At 37.2% G+C, this 25,598-nt stretch overlaps 1 protein-coding gene across 26 annotated transcripts in view; it reads right to left on the bottom strand.

Moving 5' to 3' along the window:
- Positions 1–25,598, bottom strand: part of KMT2C (lysine methyltransferase 2C) — a 191,791-nt gene that overhangs the window by 86,952 nt on the left and 79,241 nt on the right. For all 26 annotated transcript variants that reach the window (XM_086865657.1, XM_086865666.1, XM_086865745.1 and 23 more), the window contains 3 exons: positions 24,871–24,980; positions 1,536–1,698; positions 701–872 (listed from right to left, as the gene is read on the bottom strand). In XM_086865657.1, the coding sequence (XP_086721783.1) occupies positions 701–872; positions 1,536–1,698; positions 24,871–24,980 (445 nt within the window). The remainder of the gene's footprint in view (positions 1–700; positions 873–1,535; positions 1,699–24,870; positions 24,981–25,598) is intronic.

The raw sequence follows: 25,598 nt of genomic DNA, 5'->3' as shown, positions 1-25,598 counted from the left end.
TTTTCAGTAAGTCCTTTAAAAAAAACAAGCAAGTGAAAGAACCCTGCAGTGCCCATCAGAGTAAGTTATAAGAAAGCACATCCACAAGCAGTCAGAATTTTCTAAGTGAACCCTTTCGGTGCCACAGCAATTGAGTTTCATTGTCTCTGTCTTTGTCTGGTGCAACTACTCCATCAGGGCCACTGAAGTCACTTTGTTTCTTTGTTCAACTAAGCCACGGTTTTGTTTTCATAATGACTCTTTACTTACCTCTGAAAGACATTATATGAGAGGGCCTAATGCAGGAGACCTGTCCAGTGTGCAGGTACAGGCACAACTGAACTGTCAGCTGAGTAAAAAGCACAGCTTCTCACACTGTGAAGGCACTACATCGAAATTATTTATTTGGTAAATTTGAGAAAAATCCTCCTGTATAAAAGGAGGAAAAAATCAGAATGTTTTGCTGCTTTCCAGAACCTGCCAAGGTAATGGTAACTTTTGGGGTGAAACACACAGGACTTTCAGCTCAGCTCTTTCAGAACAAAGCTTACAATACAAGGGTTTGCTCAGCTACTTATTACAGCATCGTAACAGGGAAGATGGGAAAATCATCTACATTTTTTGGGGAAAAAAAACCCCCCAAACAACGAAATATGCATTTCAAAATCACAGGACATAAATCTCATGCCATCCTCCTCCATGTCCTGTAAATCTCACTTACTTGCAGTTCTGGCACACTTTGCAATCAGGACACTGCCAACCTGCTCTTTTTAGAGGTGTGACTTGAATGTCCAGACACATCCCATGGTAGTGCTGGCCACAGGTAGTACAAAAAAGTTGATCTAAGAGGTCTCCAGGGCTATCGCACACTGCACAATTTGCTTCTTCCTTTGCTAAAAAGAAATATTTTTTTTCAATTATTATTTTGTTCAAAATTATGAACAATTCAGTGAACCCAAAAAATTATTTAGTAGTTCTTATGCATACAAAACTTGATCATTCTTAAGAAATTCAAATTTAATTAATATATTTAATAGTTACTATTTTAATTCCATTTTCTCAACTAATCTTCTCATAACAAAAGTACATTCATTTTAAACCTTAATGAAGTTTTACAAAAAGAAACAGTTTTATTCTCCTTGAGATACAGCTGAGAGCTTCAGAATCAACTCCTCTGTGGAACAAGTATAAAATAAAGCTCCTAACAGACCTACATCTATTACTTAGCTCAAGTGTTAGTAAGAAGGTTGCTCTAATTTGAGTTAGGATAAGGAACTTTATCAATTTGAACTAAAAGCTGAAAGAAGACAAGCCTGACCAGTAAACCCCTTCCTCGTTCTGCCATTAAAAGAAAAATACTTTGCTGTGCAGCACGGCTGGTCTTTAAAAACAGAAGAGTATGAACTCACATCTTTTCTATCCCTGAACACACATTAATTCTTGGGTGTGAAATGCGACAGTGCATCTAAACAAATGCATTCTTAAACTGATCCTATGACAGTGCAGTTTTCATAAAACCTGGTACTAACTGTGTCATTTGAACACTGTGTACTTACATCTTTCAGGAGCCTGATCAATGTGGTCTGGACAAAGGAGGGACAAGTTACTGAAATCCTGAAATGTGCCTGCTCCAGCAGCACAGGGGTAATGGTACATCTGGGTACATTTCTCTTCACAGCATTTGATAGTGGCTCCAAGGTGCTTACAAAATGCACATCGCTGAAAAACGAACAGAACAAGCCATTAAAAAATTCCTTTTTCATGTAATTTTTTAGCCAGATCTGTTCCCCTCCTTCATTTAGCAGATGAACACCTTAGCCAGTAGGAGGTAGTGAATACTGAGAAGGAAACTAGTGGGTTGTGTCTTTCAGTGGCACTCCCAAGTCTTTACTTAAAATGTTTAATGAAACCCACTCTAAACGCTCTCTGATGATTAAGATTCTTCTTGTCACAGAAAAGCATTTTCATTCTATGTTATCTAATTTGAGCTACGTTCAGTAATGGAGCTTGGAGACTTATTCTGAAAATAAAGGCAGATGACACCATGCTGTCAATAGGTTATGACTAAAAACCACGTGGCTCTCTAAGCTGTAATGTAAAACCACAGACACTGTAATCAGAAATGCAAATGGAAATCAAGTATGACGTTCTCCCAAAAATCTTACTGACATTATACAATTCTCTCTGGGACGATAATGCATTACATAACCTTGCACTCTCATCTCATCTTGCCTTTCAAGACTACACAAATATCACCACCAAACTTTGAGAAGTCATAAATAGGCACGATTATTATTAGACACCAGAGAAATAATTTCTCAGAAAGAACTATACAATGATCCTCCAGTTCTCTAGTCAAGAGAGAGCAGAGTCTATCAGTCTGCTTGCAAAAAATCACCCACACCTTTCTGATTCAGTTAATCAATCTTTTTTTTTTTCTTGGATTCATTACAGTCCCTGAAGCACTGTAACATCCTTTTGCACTTTTTCACCAAGGCAACAATACTTTTTAAGGCACAGCACCGTAAGATTTTGAGTAAACTTAAGAAAAAACAGGTCAGTGGCTCACAGGAAGGCATACATAATACACAGCAACAACTGAGCTCAGGGACTCTCATTTTTCACAATAAAAATACAACACTAAAACTGGTGTGCTTGATTGCTAGCTGAAGTGTCAAGTAACATCCAAATATGAACATAAACCAAATCAAAGAAAAGCTATGTACTACATCTGCTTAATTCTTAGAATACAGACAATATTTATTACCATAATTCTTCTCTGTTTCAGAGCCTGGCATGAAATTAGGCATGAAAAAGTGCTACTACAAGTCCACAGATATCAAAACCAGCCCATATGAAAACACAAATCACAAAGCTGCCTGTGTCAACAGCTACCTTGATATACTTTAAAACCAGATGAAATGAACATCTTCAGAAAAATATCTCCCTGCACCACAACTCATGGAAAAGAGACAGAAAAAATATTAGTGTATGCTAAACAGAACTGCAGTGTAAAGAGATAAAATGCTCTGGCAGAGAAATTGAAGGGATCACCAAGGAGAACTACTGCCAAGTTTGTGGGCTACAATGCTTAGTCTGTCCTCTGATCTGCAGGCCATCTCACCTCTACCCATGTCTAATACCTGCTGACACTATGGGAAAGGTGCATCCTGGTGCTTTACCAGCTGAAATGCAGAGGAGAGGAGGGGAACAAGATAAGCAAATAACAACATGGAGCAAGGCAGCAGCAATGGTAATTACATTTATGGACTGACAACAAAACAGAAGTCGTGCAAGAAACTCCTCGCAGGAAACAATACCTTCAGTGAGCACTTGCTGAGGATGCTGCACAAGGTAAATCCTGAACTTAGATGTAAAACCACGAAAATATAGCTCAAAGCCTCCAACTTCAAGAACTGCAGCTCCACAATGAGCCACACACAACCACAACCCTATTTTGTTCTTGATGTTCTGAAAACCTATGGAAATTAACCAGGTTTAGCTAAGACACAACTCTTCCAGACCACTTTTTTCAAAGATTTGACTCGGTACAAAAAAAAAAACCAAAAAAACCCCCAAACCAAGCAAAAAAAAACCCCAAACAAACAAACAAACAAACACACAAAAAAAATCAACCAAAAAACACACAAAAAACCCAAACAAACAAAAAGGAAACAACAAAGGAAGGGGAACTTGGGAGAAGCTAAGGTCCAAAATGTATCCCTCAAAAAAGTATTCAACAAGACTTTGCTGGATCCCACCACTGACCCTTAGTAACTATTTAATCGGGGAAAGAAAATTATGACATAACTGTAAGCACTCAAATATTCCAACATTTATTAAAAGCTCAGAATAATGGAATAAAATAGCAATATAAATGGCATTTTTAAACACCACATCTGTTTTTCAAAACCACCAATCAACCATGGTACGTAGCAAATACACAATCAGAATGTAACTTTTCCCAAATGCTCTATGACTAAATGATGAATTTATTGAAAATGAGCAAACTACAGGATTACTAAAAAACCTTGAAAAATGTTAATATTGGTTTAAGGAACCACATAAAGATGCTGGAAGAAAAATGGAAGCCCAAGTTACATGTAATTGAACCCTTCAAACCCATCTGCTAAACTGCACTGGCAATGAAAAGCATTTGGCAGATAAGCAAAACACACTTTGAAAACAATGTGGTATGTATCATCTGAAGCAAATAAAAAGCACAGAATATCAACATTTGCTGAATTTGTAAGAGAGATAAAGCAGTCTGAAGAAATTAATGCCCAAAGGGATTTTTTTGGCAGCAGATGTTGGTGAGAAGAGTTACTTTTCCAGCACTAGAAGCCAACACTCTTCTGAAGCCAGGCCCCATGCTATGACCCCAAAAGAACAGCAGAAATGTATTACATGAAACAAAAATATTAAAAGCTCTGCTAAATAAAATCAGTAACAAATACTACTTTACTACTGCTAAAATATGGAATCATGACAGCAGGAGATGGAATGAAGCAATAAATCATATTGCCCATGAGATGCATGCCCATATGAGGACAGTACCAGAGCCAGGGACAGTCTGCAGTCTCCAGTTTTGTTAGTATGAACACAAAATAAGGTGTTCTGTGAAGGGGGTAGAAGCTGAATCCAAGTAGCTGAAAGGCAGGTATTGGAAAATAGTGAGCTCTCAAGGCAAAACAAACACTGTTTTGTTTATGGATCAAATAATTTTACATTCCTGTTCTATGGGAAGAAAACCCCAACTTTACAAGGTGTCAGGAAGCTGGAGAGATAGTTTATTACTTATTCATAATAAACTCAAAGAAATAAACTAAAACAGAGCCAGCAGACTACTTTCCTACTCAGTCCTTTGGTGCTTACCAACTGTTCCCTTCAGTAAGTTCCTTGTGCACTTGTCCCTTGCAAGAAAGCTCTGAGTCCATCCCTACTTGTGCTACTTCTTATTGTTGTCACTCCCAGCATTTAAAACTATCCACTCTTCTTTCTACTTGGCAATTTAGACTTTTTTTTTTTTTTTTTACATCTGCTTTTTCAGACAGAAGAGGAACTGAATTTTAAAAGCAAAAGCTATGCCATCTTTAAAAATTAATTTTAAAATTCCCTTTGTTTACTAATCCCATTGGCTCAAATATGACATTTTTGCACAAATACAGTGCAAGAGGAAGGGCTAAATGAACTAACAGGGAAACGTAAGAAATCCTAATCAATCACCACCTCTGTATTCTAGCTCTACGGCAGAACATCCTCCATGAAGTAAGAGTGGCAGAAACCACACACAAGATTTACAGGAAGACAAAAATTCATACCTCCTTGCTACAACTGAAATTGCACCAAAACCAGCTAAACAAAAATGTTCATTCTGCCTTGTTCAGCTCAGCTGAATGTCACAAATCCTACTGACTTTACTGGAAACACATGGCCAAAGTGGAAAATGGTGACAAGAGACGTAGCTTTTTGTTTATGTATTTCTAACCTTCCTGTTGCTCCCTACTTCAGAGTACTCCAAAATTCGAATTATAAAAATATGCCTGTAATACCATGTAATATTTTAACCAGATAGTAGCAAGAACTAATCAGAAGTCATGTTTCATCATTATTTTACTGCCCTTAGAATCACTTTATAGTATTACTGTCTCAGCAACTGGACAAGTAACAAACTTTAGAAGGCAGATATTAAAGAAAGGCTAAAATACAGTCTTTGAGTAAGTACCTTGCAACTTGGTTAGTGTCCTAAACCTCTATGTTAGTAATGTGAATTGCAAAATGTTCTTAAAGAAAATAAAAAAAAATTTACTAATCATGGTCCTTTTTTTAAAAAAAGATCAGGTGACAAAACCTATGAGAACAATATGAAATCTTGATTTTATGATAGTGCACCACAAATACACACAAGCCATCTGTCCTTGGTTAAACATTAATAATTTAATGTATTACCTGTAAGAACAAATTTCAGACAGTTTAGCTATTGGGAAATGCTGTCACACAAACCTGTGACTGAAGAGAACTGGACCTTAACAACATGTCATTAACGAGGGCATGAAGAAATTTTTGTATAAACAGTGATTAATGAAGTTCTCTGATAGTTCTGATAATCTTCATTGCTTACTCCATCATCTAGAAAAAGCTTTATATTGCTTGCAGACACTAATGACCATTAGCACCTCTCATGTCAAATACACTGGTTTAAGTACCATAAAGTACTAAAGAGCACAATGCAGTAAGATGGCAACATAAAAACAATTAATGGCTTTCAACTGAACTGCTGATTAGAAGTACTAAGCAGAACACCTTTCCAGGAGTACTGGAAATTACCTTCCAGCTTTTTAATTTTATATGAATCATGTCACAAATTTGGAAATTACTTCAATTCATAACAAGCAAGTCAATCACAGATCAGTTATTCTTCTTCCTCAAATCTTATCACAGTGACTCAACACATGTAATCAAGGTAGAAAGCAGGAGTGTGGAAATTTAACGCTCTCTACAAGTCACTATGTTGTTTCTCATTCCTACCAGCTGCCTCTCTTTTTCACCTTCATTAAAAAGTACATTAAATTAATTGTGTTGATATTAAGGCATTTAAGAATTCAGAGAAAAAAACATTCAAGTTTTGGAGGGGTGGTTTTTGTAATAGCGATGAATAGGTTAAAAACTTGCAAGAATCAAGGTTGCTAAGTAAGATACCATTTTTTTATTTGAAACCTGAAATAGGTAGAGGAAAACATACAAACTTTATGGCACACAAATTCTTCCTCATGTAACCTGAAATGTTCCCAAATCCTGTTTATTCAGAAGCTCCACAGAAGGGTTTGGGTGCCTTAGAGCTGTGTTCTCCTCATCATTACATAAGCTAGTGGAATAACTGAATGCATATGATTTCCCTCACACACTCTGCCTTTGCTACTTTTTTCACACTTTCTTGAGGAAAAAGGGTTGTTTTTTTTATTCACCTCCTCGCTTTCTGCAAGATTTAGAATAATGTAAATGTTTTGAGTGAGGCTAAGCTTTTCCACAGCTAACAACCAGTTACTGCCTTAATTCCCATCTAATATCCACCATGGCAGAAGAGCAAGCACGAGCCTGTTGTTTAGTTAGACTGTCAACAACAAGAAGGTCAATAATGTTTAATGTAATTTAAACTGTGGTTATTAGGCTTCAGCATCAGCAACTCCAGGACAAACAAGGCAAGAACAGAAATCATCAGCTTTGGTTTGAGGCTGCTTTTTGGCAGGCTCAGAAAACAGACTATTGTGCCAGTTCCATTTGATTCATGCTCGGAAGGTCTCAAGAAGTGTGTGTAGACATTTCTTTGTGTTGGCAGAGCACGGGCTGAGCCACAAATTGTTGGAGGCTTGAGAAAAAAATAACTGAGGGAAACATTGCTACATGCTTGTTGTTTAATGATCATCTCTAGGCATCTGTTACTGGTCATTGCAGAACATACTGGGATAAAGTCAACTCTCTCTTGAATCCAGCACAGCTCTTACACTCCTAAATAATATAGAGGGATTCTGGGTAGCTCAAGCATTCTATAGGTTACGTCTTAAGTACATTTATAAAGGCATTTCAAGTAAAAGGAAAAACACAGTCACATTGTGCTTCCAAATGACACACAGCTTGATGAGGACATCCTAACTTCATTATACTTAATAAGGCTTAGTCATCTTATGGAATTTACTTCATGGCAATTCAGTTCATGGAATTTACTTCAGTTATGGAATTCACTTCAGGCAGATCCCATCAAACAGTGGGTGTCCATTTTCAGGCTACAGTACTGGCCAGATCTCCACTGCCTGCAGCTGGAATTGGAACACAGCTCACAGGGAGGTCAAAATTTAGATGACAGTCTTGAGCTGTCCTACAAGAACACAATTTCTCTACTGGTACCACAGCCAAGCCCACACCAAAGTTTTTGTCAGCATAGAACTATCAAAGAAGGGATGTTAATGGAGACTGCTTAAAAATACTTTCATATAAATCCTCTTCAATTTTTACAAGTTTTCTGAACAATAAAAAGTAGGGCTAAACTTCTCATAACACATCTCTAGATTCTCTTATGTATTTTTGGAACACTTAGACAAAACTTTCCAGCCATTTCTGAGAACAGAAAAGTCATTAACAAAAACATTTTGTTCATGTTAAAAGCAACCTCATTCATGGGACTTGCAATTTGTCCTAAGTTTTAGTGTGGGGAATGCAATGTCTGCCCTTTCCCTAAAGACCTATCCAGATGTGACCAAGCCTGAGAAAATTATATTTTTTTATTTTTTTTTTTCACGTAAAACACTTCCAAAAATTTGTCAGTGAAAAATCACAGAAAAACCTACTCTCGTTGATTATGACTGATCCTCTCCAATTTCTAGCACTGACTGAACATCGTACACCTCCTGCAAAGATTCCTTCAGTCTGACAAGGATAAGAGGGACAAAGTCTGTAATAAAAAATACTCTAAGCCTAAGCACAAAAGGCCACTGGCATGGAAAGAAGACATCCCAAAGGATCCTGATACTACTGTCACTTGAGAGTATCCAGTACACAGGCAAATGGACAAGCAAGGAGCAAAGAGACAAAAGGTATTAACTGTGTGCAAATCAATCTGATGAAACTGGGAGGAGAAACCAGGGAAGGAGATGGAAGCTGAGGAGGGGCAGGGATAGCACTTGAAGTGCCAATTAATCAAACCTGGGCACTCAAATTGGATAAAGACCTAAGGGAACTTGGGTGCTAAGACACCGGAAATGGTGACAGGACAGATCTAAGAAAGAACCTAGGCAAAAGGATGAGAAATGTTATGGAGAGATGAAGAGTGGAAATGGCTAAAAATATCAACTGGAACAAGAAGTCAGAAGTCTGAGGCAACTGAAATTGGATGAAGATTACAAGAAGGAAAAGTACACTGTACTCTGGCACCTAGTGCTGTATCACTATCAGCCAGCCAGCTCAAATAGCAGCCCTCTTATGTAGCCACAAAGGCTTTGAGCCCACAGTTTGGGAGGTCTGCCTTTTCCCTTTTCTCCCTGACAAAAGGAAGTGATACAGGCAGACAAACACAAAGCAACACAGAGACATGGAGACACAGATCAAGGAATGAGCAGACATGCACACATGTACATATGTGAGTGCATTAAAACACAAGGAGGATTACAGATCAAACGTGGATTTTGTGTATAAAATAGATCTTTTAAGAGGAGTCACTGCATTAAAGAAACCTGTTACCTGTGAGACTGTGCTTAATTTACAGAGGTGAAAAAAGGAAACATTGGAAAAGGTTGTGAATGGCTTGTAGAAGAATAAAAGCACTTAAGTTATAGCAACTGAACAATGGCCTGCAAAGGAGGTGTAGTTTCATTTCTTCCATGAAGCTCCTTGATGATACTAGGCAGGGCACTATGTAAATTTTTCCTTCTTTTTATTTTTTTTTTCTCCCTAGTTCTTAATCTTACTGTTAAAAGCCTGGAGTTTTCTCTGACCTGTAAAAATTCAGCCTTAATTTCTACATAGATTGTGCACTCACAACTACAACAGAGTGAAGGAAGTATCAGTGCAACCTTTTTAACATAGTCTGAGTATTTCCGAAACTCTTTCAATTTGCCATCAAAATTAGAAGATATAAATAAATTCAGCTTCTCTGGGGGAAAATTTAGCCTAAGATACATAACAAGGCCATATAAAAATATGCCTATTTAAGGAAATTTATAGACAAGCTATTCACATGTTCATTACAGTAAAAATATTATAGACATCGTCATACAGAAATGAGGAATTCCTTCTTTTCAGCAGTATCTGCATAGTCTACATACCTACACACTAAACAATAATGAAAAAATGGAATATCAAAGAGGTTTATACTAAGACAGCAATGTCCATCCTATGGACTGAATAGGGACAAACTGTTCTGCATGTGACCATACAATTAAAGATGCATAATCAAGGCCTAGGCACAAAAGAAATTAATTGTGTGCAAAGGACACTAACTGTGTGCAAAGGATGTTAATTGTGTGCAGACAACCTGTCTTCTGAAATGGCCTTGCTTTGTGTTTTCATTTCATTACCTTTAATAATGCATCCTTTTAAGAAAGATTTTGTAAATACATTACCCTGATTTAACAGAAAGTTAACATCATCCAAAGTCACTATACACACCCAATGACACATAAAATTTACAAGGTAATAGAAGGGATGGAGTGACAAAAAACTCTGGATTATGTAGAGACATAAAAAAAAAAAGCAAGAATTTCCTGCCTTTAATACCTTCCTCATTAGTGAGCACCTCCTTAGTATTCCTTCCCCACTGACTGCAATCAGTACCTTATTGTTCATAATTCCTATTTCCTTGGCTGTTCCTAAATTGCACTCTCCAAATGGCACAAAGTCATCGTAAACAAAATCCTACATCTTCAGTTCACTAATTTTTGTAAATGGAGCTCAAACAAAGCAATTAGGTGGCATACATTGAAACTACCAGCTTGAACATTAATATCATTTCTTTCCTAATAAAAAACTTGACATGTTTTATCTGGCTGGGGCTTTTAGCTTTTTTTTCAATTTGACTAAATTAGTCACTTACATGTATTTGTCCCACTGCTTCACCCAAGACATGGTATTCCCAAACACTATATAATTCTTTAACTCACTAGCCACTGACATAAATAAATAAGCCTCATGTCTTTCCATCTTGTTCCTTCACTGGTATTCCTCGGGCAAGCACTGTGAAGTGCAACATCTTGACGTCGAATTTAAAAATCCAAAATTCCTGGTCAAGCATTGAAGCAGGTTATTCAGCTGTTGTTCTGAGCGTCAGGGAGGTGAGAGTAAGATCGGCTGCTTGTTTCAGTTTTGCAGAATGCTGCCTCAGTAGCTTGCGAGGAAAAAAGCTGCCAAATTTTGTAATGAATTCCACAGAACATTAAGTCTGATGCTTAGCAGAAACCATAACTGTTAAGTAAATGATATCCTTTTGATGAATACCCTTATTTGAAAACAACATTGATTCTTCTAACCCTCCAGCAGTGTCCCAAAACAGATGTGCACAACTGCAAATTCTGTTTGCTTTCAGGTTTACGAAGTGTGATGACATTTTTACAATCCTGCATGAGCCCTTTTACCCAGGAGTAAAATAAAGCACAATAATTCTTCACCATCTGTTTGTTAATTTTGCATTCATTTAACTTTGCATTTTAAACTAATAATCATTTTCTTATAATATAGTTTGCTCCATTGGTAGAAATTACAGCTGTTCAATTAAAAAAGGAATGGTTTGTAACACAGTTTTCCTCTAAATAATTCCATTGCTCTTAATTATAGCAATGTTAGTGCCATCAAATGGAAAAGAGCTGCCAGAGATTAGTGTTATGCTTTATATGTCACAGATTCCCTTAGTAAATGTACTTATCTTCTTCTGTTCCAGCACCAACTCCTACTTGGTCTCTTTAACATTAAACCCATTTTTCTCCACTAAGAGATTCTGTGTGTTTTCTAACATTGTTATGTGTAAAGGTACAAACAATTAAATGAAGCTTCTGTTTCATTTGTGGCACAAAGTCAAACCAAGCACAGTCCTACCTCTTCATAATGCTTTTCCTTAATCTCTAATGACAGGACAATGAGGTTTTGATATTTACATTTCAGCTGGTTACAGCTAAACTAGGGTGGAATAATGTCCTAAAAGCTTTTTCTCACCATGTTTACAGTCAAATGGGGAGATCCCATTCCTTTATCAAAAGTAACACCACATTGAAATAACATGAATAATACATCAGAGCTAGTGAAAGGGAAACAATTTGGGTCAACAAAAGATGTGGTGCTTGCAGAGAGAGCAGGAGCCAGTCTGAAATTCTGAGAGTTCTACTGTGGACTCTGTGTTATGCTCTGGACAGAGCATTTTCCACACAGACCAGGCTGTAAGATCACAGGCCCTAAACAGAGACTGTCCCCACGCTGACACAGTGGAGAGTCCACTTCACTGAGGTTCCTGGGCTTAATCATCATCATCATCATCTACAAATAAACTCCTCAAGAGACACAGGCTGCTCAGCTAATTCCTGTGAGCAAGTCCAGTAGTATTAGAGAGCTGATCAGATGGTTAAAACAATCAAGATGATTGCACTGTTTTCTAAAACTAATTTTATCTGATGGCACAGAAATCTCAGCATCAGCTGATACCCTAATGCTGTGACAGCGTTAAGATAACAATTCTGTCACAGTACTAGGATGAGTATTTAACTTAAAACACCCATAAGGCAAGAGATGGTTTACCACAAAATTGATTTATTTCAATGAAAGGAGTTCAGAAAAGGCTGAAAAACACTCAGCTAGTGCCTAAGACTGTAACAGAGCACTCACTTACAGAAAGGAACTTCCAGAAGCACCACACAGAACAAGCTCACATAAAATGAGGAGTGGAAGTACAACCACACATTAGTGAGATGCTCAGCTTCCAGTCCTACCAGAATCCTGAGCATCCTGACCTTTCAGTTTCTCAGACGAGTGAGCACTGCTGCCAAGGCCGACCTTTACTGGGGGATTTATCCATCACAGTATTTTATTTCTGACAGGAAGCAAACATTCTGGAAGTGCCCAAGGCACATTCTGATGTGATGGATGTGTAATGGTAACAGTCTTCCCAATGATCTGCCATCTATTTCAAGTTTCTCTCATTAAAAAAACTCACCTGGTATGGCATTTGAGAAAACTGAGACTCTTTCTTATTGAATGTATCAAATCCATTTACATTTTGGAAAATGAGCATTTCCCTCACAAAGCTCAAAGAATAATAACAACTGAAACGTCTTCTTGTGTAATTTCTCCAGAAATCCTCTATTTGCTTTTAAAGGTTTATGATTTGTCAATACATCTCCCTGGAAATACCACACAAACACCACCTAATACTCTGTAACAACCTGCAGTAATTGAAAGGAAAAAACCCTCAGTATTTGCTTGGATTGGGTATATAGATTCAGATTCACTATTTATTCTGTAGATTCTGTCATTCTTCCCAGTTCCTTGCAAAGCAATTTCATACTGAAGCAGAGTGGGTAAAATTTTTTTGAATGGAAAGGAAATCTAGTATAAATTAAAAACTGCAAAGGGAAAGGCTAGATGTGGAAGCACTTGCAGTTTTATTAAATTAAGGGTGTCTACATTGCAGCCTGAATACATGTATCTGAAGTGAGACCATGACACTGCAATATAATGTATCAAGTTCTTTTACCCAAGTTAGATGCTTCAGGAAATAAATATTTATTTATTTCCTAACAGCTACTTTCCCTCCCTGATGTACTGAAGAGGAAAGTGACATGTTTGTGGGAAACAGTATCACTGAAAATACACTAGTAAAAAAAAACTTATGTGAAGTGCTGCTTTGAGAACATGCCACTTCATCAGTTCTTCAATTAATATTATTTAATAGGATTCTTATAATTAATCATGACTATGACTCATGGAACACCTACACATTCATTACTGGCAGCAGACTTACTATTGTCTCCCTACTTTTTATTTCCAGGTCAGCTCTGCAGAATGGGGAAGATAACTATATACATGAAAATAAACAGTATTAGTTCTTTCACATAAAGAAATTACTATCAACAGCAGTCTATGAGGAAAAATAATTTCAATGCAAGTAATGTCTGTACTTCCCACTAAGGTGATGCACTTGCACAGGAAGGGCAGTTGCCCCACATTTGTGAAGATTCCTAAGATGCCTCTCTCATGCCTGATTTGCTCCATGTTATTAAAAAAAAACACTCAACGACACCTGCATTAATGGCACTATTTCATACTGATGTCTGCAATATTTATGCTCAATCTGCAACTCTGGGACAGAACTTAGACTAATGGAAGTCAATAACAAAATCTTCAGGGAGTTCAAAAGTATTTTTTGCTAATGGTTTGATTTTGCGAGCTGCTGAGTACACCAATCTCAGAAGTAGCTTTTAGGCTACTGCTTAAAAGCAAACCAATGCCAATAGACTAATATGAGTATTCTTAAGTTTGAAAGCATGTTTGTAAGATTTTTTTGAGGATGGGTGAAAACCCCAAATGAAAACCCACAATATCATTTATATTAATCAGGAAAAAAACCTCAGATTTTTTTTTGACTGGAATAATCAGAACCCCTTTATAATTCTAATTTCACTAAAGAGTCTGGACTGTAAAGCTCTCATTCAAAAAAAACCCATGTGACTCACATTCATGATAAATTTAACAGACATGCTTAAATAAAATACTATATAAAAGGAAAACTGCTGTGAAACCTAGATTAGAGTCAGTTGTGTAACACTAAGCAAACAATGCTACAGCTGAGCAAATACACCCACTAGTCCCACTGAGGTATTTTTTCCTTTTATTCCTGTGCTATATATTAAGGAAAAAGCTGCTGAAGAGACCTTTTTATTTCTATAATGCTCAAAGTATAATGAGGACTTGTCCTTGACTGAAACTAAGCAGTATTAACTCCAAAAGACTGATTAGTCTTTTTTCATAAGTATAACCATCACACAAAAGGCAAAATTAGACCCTTGAGCACCAACAATAAAAAACCCCAGATTAGCTACAGAAAAGACCGAATATAAAATATTTAAATCAGAAACAACCATGAGTGAGGTGGTAATAGGGCTGGAAAACAAGGGCTGCATTAAAACACCTACAAAGGTGAGGAGATTGGTGGTACTTCCACACTTCCATGTGTAGATTTTTATAAACTTACTGCTGGCATGTTGGTTAAGAGATGGGTATGGTTTCCTGATTTTTTAAATATATACAGAGCTCCAGTTTTCTTATTTACTGAAAATATTAATGGCATAATAATTTAAATAAATTTGTTAATATTTCCATGCATTTTAAAATTAGATTTTATTTCCCTGTTCCACATTCAGAGTTTGGGGGTATTCCACTGACATTTTATCTCTTTTGTAGATATTGAAGGACTTTACCATTGTTGCTGAGCACAGAAGGACAGGAGAAAAGGAGAGCCCAAGTATCTGCGTTCTCATTTTCCACAGCCAAGCCCCAAAATGGGTCAGTCCCACCAGCAAAATGACACTAACCAAGGAAGAAGGTACATTCTTGACTGGAGAGGCAGTGTGATTTTCCTTTAGTGGGTTTTCTTTGCTCTTCAGAGATCAGGCTCTCTCTAGTTTTAACACATAACCCTCACCCCAGACTATAAAACCCTGCAATGGACTGTAAGTGAATTACCATGTCATTGCATTAATGCTCAGAGTAACATTTATGAAATACACCAAGGGAAGTGGAGAGAGGGAAAAAAAAGATGATTTCTTTTAACATAATATGAAAAAAAGTGTTTTCTACTCAAGTCATGCAAAAGGAAGAAAAGGTCTTTGTGAAACACACTTCAGCAATTTGGAACATACACTGCACAATTTCACTTCAGAGCTTTCAGTAAACTGTTAGCGAATAAAGAAAACCTGCACTGGAAATTCCTCCAGGAACACAGGCCCTTTCATGTTTCTCAGCAAGGCTCTTTGGCTTTCATTCCTGGGCTGTTGCTGTTTCTCAGTCTCTTTCTGTGCCCCCAGTCCATTTTGTCTGGTTCCTACACCTCAGCCTGCCCTCAGTGCTTTATCACCTACTCAGCATCAAAGTCCTCTCAGAAATGTTTCTGTAGCCATGATCTCTCTCCTAATTCTGGTACCCACCTATCCTACATCTAGAGTTCAAGTGAGGCGCATTTTTCAAAGCATTCACCTTGAAAAAAACTCATACTGAAAATTCTAAGGCTGACTGTGCTTTCCCACTTGAGTGTCATGGGAGCGCTCCCGGGGTGAGCTCCCTGGAACCTCCTCCTGGCTCCAGAGCAGGAACCCACCAGCACCACTGCTCTGCGAGCAAAAACAATGATCAGGATGAAATATCAAACACTTCCCCCTTCAGATGAAGCCACATGAACCATCTTAAGGAAAGACACTTAGTGCTGCCTAAGTAACCCAAGTACTTTCCTCTCTCATTTGCTGCTGTATTCCACAAACGCAGTTATATTGGGAAAGATCATTTAGGTAGATTCACCTGCCAGAAATGACGCTGTGCTTCTGTTTCAGACATGCAAAACTCTAGGGGACACAGAGCAATGGTAGTAAGACAAACTGCATCTGTGTGCTGGAAAGAAGTGAGAGTTTAAGAAAAGTTCTGTCTCACTGTGAAAAAAAGCTTATTATTCAAACCTAAAACATATTTACTAGAATCCATCCACTGGTCATTGTCCCTGGCAAGGGAAGCTCTAGAACTTGGTTCTTATGGCCCAAATAAGGAACAAGACACAGTTCTACTCTAAGTACTGAGTGCCAATGTGCACTGACAGTACCACTTGATCTGCACACAAATTCACAGTATTTTTTTTTCATATACTTGGAAACAAATAGGTAGGAATATAAACATAGATGTTATTTCACAGCAGGTTTGTGACAAAGCACATCAAAAGAAAAATCTCAGAAGAAAACTTGTTTAAGAATGTGCATCTTTTGTTCTGCTTCATCTGAGAAGGCAAATTCTTCTCTGAACTGCGATTCACAAATTAAAGCCTGCCTTCCTCTTGTAAATACAATAAACATAATGAAGACAATATAAAAAAAATAATGATAGCTAGATAAGTTTCCTATGACCATGTGCTCCTTTTCCCAGGCAACAGGTCAGAATCACACTGATAACAGGTTATCAAACAAGGAACTACTACAGAGACTGGAAAGTGACATTTAAGTATCTGCACTTGATAAGAATCAAACTCCATAAACAAGAGCAGAAAAAGCTCTAAATCAAACACTTTGCTGATATTTGGTATATTGATACTCTACTGTACATTAGCACATAAACAGATCAGTGTTTTGCTTTTATAAAAAAGGAACATCTTTTGTTTCTTGAGATGCCGATTTTAAAAAGTGCTAAATTGGAAATGTGTCATATAGTCTTGAAGGAAGTATTTCTTCATAATCCTAATAAACTTTTCCACTTGTAAAAATCCCAAAGACCTTGACAGGCTGAAGCGTAGTAGTGGCTTTACTGGAATGTTAATAATAAAAATGTTTAATTATGGGAAAATTACATTAAAATTCTGTATTTATTTTAAATTAAATTTTGGCTAGGGAAAAAGCCTCATATTCCTCAGATTATTTTAGAAACAAAATTTTAATTAAATATTTTCAGTTTAATACTGTAGCTTTGTATGCCTTTATTTTTTTCCACTGGCTGGCTGACTTGGAAAGTTACTTAATGATAACAGAGTATCTCACACCTCTCACACCACATTGTATAAACCTGAAGTATCAATCCATCTAACAAATGGTAGGGGGAAAGAAAAAGCTCTTCACTCAATAAATCTCAAATTACATTGCAAAAATGAACCCTTATTAACAACCTCAGCCATGTACCCAAACCTACCCAAGTATCAAAGTATTTAGAGGTGAACAATTACCTCAAAAAGACTAGGAAAATAAATAAGGTTTTTTTTTAATAAATGGAAAATTCAAACTGAAAATAATTTCCAGACCCCTTCAATCATCAGAATTGTTAAGCCTTTACTTTAGCCACGTATTTCCCAGGTGTTACTGCCTCTCACTTTATGACCATAACTATTCAGACAGATCAGGCTGGTTTATAGTAATCCTTTACAAACTTTTTAAATACACCACTGAAGATTCACATACAAGTGTGGAGTCTAATTATATCCCAAGGTATCCATAATTTAGGAGCCAAATAATTAAAGAAAATGTACTAGAAGAAGAGAATCTCAAAGCTCTTAATTCGCATTTACTCAGTTTTAAATAATACTTCATTGTCTTAAATACCAACAGGGATTTAGAAAAATGTATTTTATTTTGTTCTAGAAAATGTGGTCTAGGTCTCTCTCAGAGAACTGGAGAAATGGAAACTATGTTTTGAAAGCTGAGTCCTTAAGTCTGTAGCTTCAAAGGTGCTGTGTTTTGATAGGTAACAAAACTCTTCTGTCAGAACTGTAATTTAGATTTTTCTGTTCTGTGTTTCACTGTGGAAGAAAAAATAGTATCACAGAGTCAAAGAATGGTTTGGGTTAGAAGGGACATTAAAGATCATCCAGTTCCAACCCCCTGCCATGTGCAGGGATGCCTTCCAGCAGGCCAGGCTGGATCCTGGTCAAAGGATCCATCTAACACTTCCAGGGATGGGGCAGCCACAGCTTCTCTGGGCAACCTGTTCCAATCCTTACCCTCCTCACAGGGAAGAATTGTTTCCACTCCAAATCCAGGCTAAACCTCCTCTCTGTTTGAAGCCATTCCCCCCTGTTTTCCCACTACTTGGAGCTTTGAGCAACCTGGCTGGAAGGTGTCCCTGCCCATGGCAGGGGAGTTGGAACTGGATGATCTTTAATGTCCCTTCCAACCCAAATCATTCTGTGATTCTGCGACCTCAAATGAGCAATGCTCTTGTTATGGTAAAGTTTATTTCGGTTCAAATGAAAGAATACTTTAATTTCTGTTCACTTGACAATGCTAATGAGAATTCATTTGTAGATCTTACTGAGCACCAAATATCTGCTCCCAAGCTGCTGGAACTGCAAAAAATCTGAACACACAGAGGTCTCATGGCAGCTCTGTAACCTGAAGAGATTTATCAAAGCTGTACTGACATCATTTATGGTATACAAAGGTGTTCCAGAAGAGCTACCCATGTAAATCAGAGCCAACTATGACAATTTTAAGATACCTCAGCTGCTTTCCAGAACTTGGGAAATACAGCTATAAAATAATTGACACAGACTTTCTGATTCCATTTGCAAGCTCGAAGAACAATTCACATTCTTCAAGACAACAAGGATCTGACTTTAGGTAACCAAAATCCAAACCATTATGGAAAAGAGTAAATCATAGAAGATAATTTACAGTGTTAAACTATCCCCAAAGTTGCACCCTCAGTCAGTAAGGTCCTTTAAAAACAATGATTATCCTCATCAGCTGGGAAATGGCTACAGATCTCTAGAGAAACTCCAAATAACAAGGTAATTCATGGAAAACTTCAATAGACTATGGCCTCTACTGCTGAACTGTTACAGTATGTCTCAAACATGCCAGGAACTGAATGAAACTACCAAACTGACCTAAAGCACATGCCAGTGTCTTCTTGGTGAGACATATGTCACTATTTCTCCAGTCTCTTTCTCTAGCACTTTCTGTGCTGGAGTTCTCTGAGACAGAAACCCATAAAAAAGAGTAGATCTTATTTTGGAAGAAAACTTCCTGCAGTACTTCCTCAGTTGCAGGACAAAAGCAATTACAGGAAAAAAAACTCGATAAGATAAAATCAGAAGCCACTCCCAGCAGCCAGGTAGTCCCTCCCAAGCTGTAGTGAAGGGAGATGAGGAGAAGCCAAGTGCCTGCTGTGTGCAAAAGCACCATAAAAAACTCAAGGGTTGAATACCAGAGGTGCTCATTTAGTTTCCTGCTACAAAGCTCCATCTTGAAAATGGGCAAATGCAGAGGACACAGCCTAGAAATGGTATAAATTAAGATCTATTACATTCTCTTAATGCATTTTTCTTTGGATTTAAGAATAAGTCATTCCCCCAATAATGAAAAAGGAGGTAGGGAACTTTTAAAACATCGAAGAACTGCAAATCCTCCACTCCATCTAGAAAAACTCCACATGACTCCATGCTCTGCTCAGGTTGGGACACACACAAAGCCAACACAATCCCTACATTCAGGATTCTGTCATCTAAGCCATTTCTCACACAGTTTTTCTCAACAAAAAAAAAACAAACTTTTTTTTTTCTCAAAAAAAAAAAAACCTAAATGAAAAATTGCTGTGGTTAAATGGGCACAATCCTCCCCAGTGTATGAAGTTAGAAATACATTAGGATGTTGATGCTCCCTTTTACACACAAGGAACAACAAAAGGAAGTATCATTTTAGCCAAACTGGTTTTCAACTTGAAGTAGCACAAATAAAACACACCACAAAAAACAAGGACAATTTTCAACAAGATGAGAAGAGCACTGAGATCAAGAAGTGAAGATACATTCAAAATATGGACAGTTTTAGAAGATGTATAAACGTGTTCCTCATCTTTACCATCGCCTTATTTCTCTCTGATCTACCTTTCTAGGCTAGGATTCAAGCTAGAATCAAGTCTTGGGCAAAGAATTTAAAACAGACGTTTCATTACTATCATGTTTCTCCTATTCAGTCTTCAAGCAGATAGGAACCTCCTTCTTGGTTTCCACCAACACTGATTTCTTTGACTTTTGTGTCCTTGACCATGTCTCCTAAACCTGGAAACTGCTTCCTACATCTTATCAGAAGTGAAAGCTGCCTGGGAAAGTTACCCTTGCTATCCTTTCTTGTGCCCAGTTTATTCAAAAGTACTTTAAACACATTAATCTACTTCCTTAAACTCACTTTCTTTACTGAGCTATTTACACACTGGGGGAAAAACACCAGTCCACCTCATTTGGGACTCTGCAGCATACACAGTAGCTATGGCTAGACAATTTAAGGCAGGCAACTGGCAAACTTTTATTTTTCCTCAGCTGACTGCAGACAAACAGCAACCAACTCAATACATGCAAAATGAATATCATAAAGTACTATTTAAAAATACCTGAAAATATTTCAGGAATCACTATTTCAGAAACCAGTCTTGTTAAAACCTGAACAAATGAAAGACTTAAAGGCCTCTACATTTTACATGATAATGTAAGTTCACATTTCCAAGTATCTAAAAGCAGGAGAGTTACAAAAGTATAAGACTGAAACCAAAAAATACAAGAAAAAGCTGTAAACTCCACTTGTCCACATCTATTATATTTTTTCCAAGGAAAAAACTCTAATTTTCAGATCCATCAGGTTCTTTTCCTTACTTTAATCTTATTAAATCTACAGTTCACACTGTTTTTGCATCTTACACTAAGATGCTGTAGAAGCACCAATAAAAGTCTATCTTCCTGAAGCTAACAACAGTTTCTTTACTACAAATTTTATATACTGAGAAAAACACTTATGAATGGTAAGAAAATTGAGTTAAGTTCCAGATCAAACAAATGACTTGAACTTTTGTCTCCCCCACTTATATTTTGAAGAGCTGTTTTCTTTCAAACCTTGAAACAAAATGACTCCCAAACCCCATGAAATGCTATTAAAGTAGTGGGGGAAGGCACTGCCACATTGGGGTGTTGAAGCTCTACCTTACACACTGTACCAGGATAATGAGGTGAATTCTTAGGAGTCATCCTGAGAAAAGCTCTGGCACTAGGTCTGTCACCAAGATCACCAGCTCTTCCTTATGACCTCCTAAACTTAGAAAGCAGTCCTGAGCAAACCCATGGCTCTCCCTTGCTGAGATAAGCAAGACAAGCAATGAAATGAACTGAGGCAGCCCACCACAGATCTGACTGCATATTCCAGCTTTTCTTTGTCCCTTGTCACAAACCAATGTGATACACAGGATTTCAAACACCTCATAGATGCAGGTTTGTGCACTCATGAATAGTAAAGGATGACAAACCCCAGACTTTGAAAGAAAGACAAAGAATCCACCTCTGTCTAGACACAAATACATGAAACAAACTGGTCAGGTGCCTTTGCCAGGCCTTCAACGAGCAAATCAAAAGAAGTGAAGAAGAAAGACATGCTAAGCAGGGTATTTTGTGAGGCATTCACAGATTCTGAAATCTCTGTAGTGCCATGTTTTAAACCTTCAGCAAACAAGTGCCCAGAAGAAAATCAAAATGGATAAAAATATGTATTTTGGAATAGGTCAGTGAAGTATGTCCACACGAGCTTTACTAATGCAATCACAAGTCCAGTGAAGCCAAATGGACATCTCAACTGGTAAACAGAATAATAAGAAACACTGTCATATCCAGTTAAAGCAGATTTGCAAACAATAGGCAGCCTAACTAATGAGAAACATGGATGTAGCTTACAAATGAGAGTCCCTCAAGGTAAGAACAGGACCAACATATTCTCCAAAAACTGAAAGATCTAAACCAATGGACTATATCACCAAAAGCTGGTTACAATTCAAATATGCATTTTTACATGAACAGAAGGAAAAGAAAATGTACTTTCCCAGTAAAGATGTCAGTGCTGCAGACCACATCACAAACCAGTTCCTCATGTCAAAAGAACTTCCAAAAAGACAGAAATTCCCTACCAAGCAAACAACAACAAACCCAAAGCAAATTAGGTAGCAAACAGAGGAAAGAGCATACAGCTTTGTTTTATTTAAACTATTTTTCTGAGCACATAGCTGCACTTGCATGGCCAACAGATTTCAGAACATGTGAAGAGAACTTTTCTTTTAAAATGCAGGAACACCCCACTGAAAGAAGCCCAAATGAAAAGAAGCACAAGGTACTGCAAACATCAACATATACTTTTGATTAATTAATTTACCTTTCATTCTAAACTTTTTAAAAGTAACTCACACAAAGATGAGCTTTTCCACTACCACACAAGACAACCAAGACCCTATACTTCTCTCTGCTTTCTTAATCTTAGCAACAAGTTAAAAATTAGTGGAGAAATTATTACCAAGCACTACAGCCTGGACACAAGCAAACATAGGATTACTTGGGCTCCAAGCCAGTTCCACATAAACTCCCTGAGTAATCATTACACTTCTTTGTATTGAGGAACAGAGAACTACAGAAGAGGTTGGTCCTTATTTTTCCAAAAACTAAACTAAACTAAACTAACATAAAAAGCAAAGAAATCCCTGGTGTGATAGTGGGATAAAGAAGTCCAATTCCATCTATCTATTCCTCTACAATCACAGTTGTGCCTTTACTCAGCTCTCCCTGGGAATATCACACGAAGGATAAAAGAGAATAACAAAATCAGCATCATTATTTGTGGAACTGAATTAACTGAGCTAGACCATACCTTGGACCAGGTTCCTGACATGGAGGGAATAAACCTGATGCCTTGGGAGTGGATGCTGGGGGGATGCTGATGGAGTCATTCCATGATAGGTCATGTCCCAGTCGCAACTGGACCCCTGCCCTCGGTACCCCTATACATTGTGAAGTTCACCACGCCCTTGGGTGTTTTGAGCTTGCCCCCAGGACCTGCAGTTTCTGCAATGTGTTGTTTTACCACCATTAAAGCTTTTTGGGCAAATCCATCATTCCTGTCCCTCTATTTTGCCAGACCAGTCCCAGGGTCACAGAGACTGGGACAACTCTTCACTGGCTGACTGCTGGACTACACAAAGAAAGTTTCTCAATGGCTTCAGCAATGACTGAGTAGAAAATACACAAAATAGCACTCTATTCAAACTCCTCTCTCTGCATTACCATGAAACACGTGCAACGTGGGATCTAAATGTTATTTGCAGAATTTGTAAAAATCAGTAGGGAAGATTGAGTGCAGCCCATGAAAAGAAGGGGTCGAAACAGGAACTGCAACACCAGAGATGCTCATTCTTCAAAAAGTTTGTAGTTAAGTAATTCCATTGTAAACATTTGTGCAAAACTTGAAAATGTACTGATGACAAAGGTGAGGCACCATCACCCTGAGCACAGGGGATGAGCAAGGTACTGGACAAAAAGAAATGAAACTGAAATAACAAAAACAGGATGAAATTCAATACAGTGAAACATAAACTTGAACAGCTCAACCAGGACTTCAGTTAGAAGAAATTACTAGACAGGAATGAGTTGATCACAAAATGACTGTAAGCCAAAAACAAAGGGGCAAAAACCTTTCAGCAGCGAGACTTTTAAAAAAAAGTATTCAATTTTGAGTATTTCAATTCTTATTGTCATTTTTAATACATACACACACAAACAAATGTTTTAATGTTTTCAAGCTCATCTAGAGCTTAATACTGTCAGGTTCACTCATTTTGAATAGTCTTATTTTGAAAGCAAGAACACTGAAATTAAGTAAATTATTCAAAACAAAGCATTTACCTAATATGAATACAAGAAGGTGCAAAGAAAGGTGTATTCTATGGCTTGTATTGAAAGACTGATGTAAAGCATCATTTTAGTCAAAATGATGGAGAACATCTACTGGTACCTTATGCCAAATTCTGTGCTCTATTATAATGCACATAAAGTGAGAATACTCAAGTGAAAAAAGGCCTAAGCATAACCATGGGAAAACCACAAAAAAATTACAAAGATTTGTTTATATCATGGCTGATTTAATATAAAAAATAAAATCATTATTAAAAATCCATCTTGGGCATTATTAAATATGACATGTGGTAAAACCAATGTGAAATATATCTCCAATATTTCAAAATGGTAGCAGAATATGACACCAGAACAAGTTCATCTTTTTCAAAAGTAATTAACTTTTCCAAAGACATTACTACTTCACTTTAAAATATTAATATTTATCTAAAAATTTATTTATTATTAGATTAAGTATTTCTATGAGTATTTAGAGTATCAACCTAAGTTTCATAGCAAACACCAGCTTTTTTATACTAACCTGCTTTTTGAAACTGGCATGAAAGTAATTCAGTAATAGTAATTTTTAGTATATTTGAGTCATGTAATTTCAGGATATAAATTGGTACAATAAATATTTCCTCTATAAGAGTATTTACTGATTAAATTCAACTTTTCTTTTGTCTCTAATTTGTTTTGGTCAGTCTGGTTCTTTCTACCTTCCTACCTATTCTAGTTACCTCAAAACTAATTAATGATATATTCCATGCAACTCCAGGAAACTTTTTAATAAATTGCAACAGAAGTTTTTAGCACAAGGATCTGCCCAAGGAAACCTTATTATCCTTATAAATGGGAGCTCAGAGATCCATACCTGGATATTTTTAGTCACACTTGCATTTGTCTTTTGTATTGCATTTATCTTTTCATCAACCCTACCCACCCTGTTTTCTTACAGACTTGAGCATTCAAGTGTTTTTACTCACTTCTGTGCTCCCTGAGACAACAGCTTTGTCCACGTTCAGCGATACCTGCTCTTCAGTCTGGCAGACTCCCACAGACCACTCCGCACAGCGGTGATGAGCCCAGCAGTGACCTGGTGTGTGCAGAGAGAGAAAGGGCCAGGGTTGGACAGCTCTGTCAAGCACTTCCTCCAAGTATGGAACTCAGCTCTGGCAGTAAATACTTGCCAGAAAAAACAGAGAATTCTTCTCCCCCTTTTTATTTTTCTTGTTGCAGCACCGAAAACCCGTATTAACATACACTGAATATATTGCAGTTACTCTCAGACACTAAAAACACTGCAATTTTGTTTTATATACAATACACTTTTTTTATCTGTTTATAGATTTTAAGTGCCTGATTATGTAATCATAGCACTGGGGTGCACAGCATTCCTTGACTTTGATTCTACATTCAATGCTTGTGTGACACACACAGACACAAAGAGTTCCATTTGACCTCATATATCACTGCACATAACATTTCCCTAGGTTTGTACTCTTTTAATTTATGATTCCCAAGGACAGGATATCTGTGTGTTCATGTAGAATATGCTCATATGATGCTTTAGAAATCTACACAAAGTGTTTAAAAGCTCAAATATAGCATGAATAGAAACTCATATAAATGACTGAGAAAATGGCATCAATACAACAAACACAGTATTAGAGATGCAAATAACTAATAAAAAAAAAAATCAGAATTTGTAGAA

The sequence above is a fragment of the Cyanistes caeruleus genome, chromosome 1 (genome assembly GCF_971803275.1).
Source record: "Cyanistes caeruleus chromosome 1, bCyaCae1.hap1.1, whole genome shotgun sequence".
Taxonomy (NCBI): domain Eukaryota; kingdom Metazoa; phylum Chordata; class Aves; order Passeriformes; family Paridae; genus Cyanistes; species Cyanistes caeruleus.
Note: the sequence above shows the minus strand (reverse complement) of the source record. Positions and strands in the feature narration are given on the sequence as shown.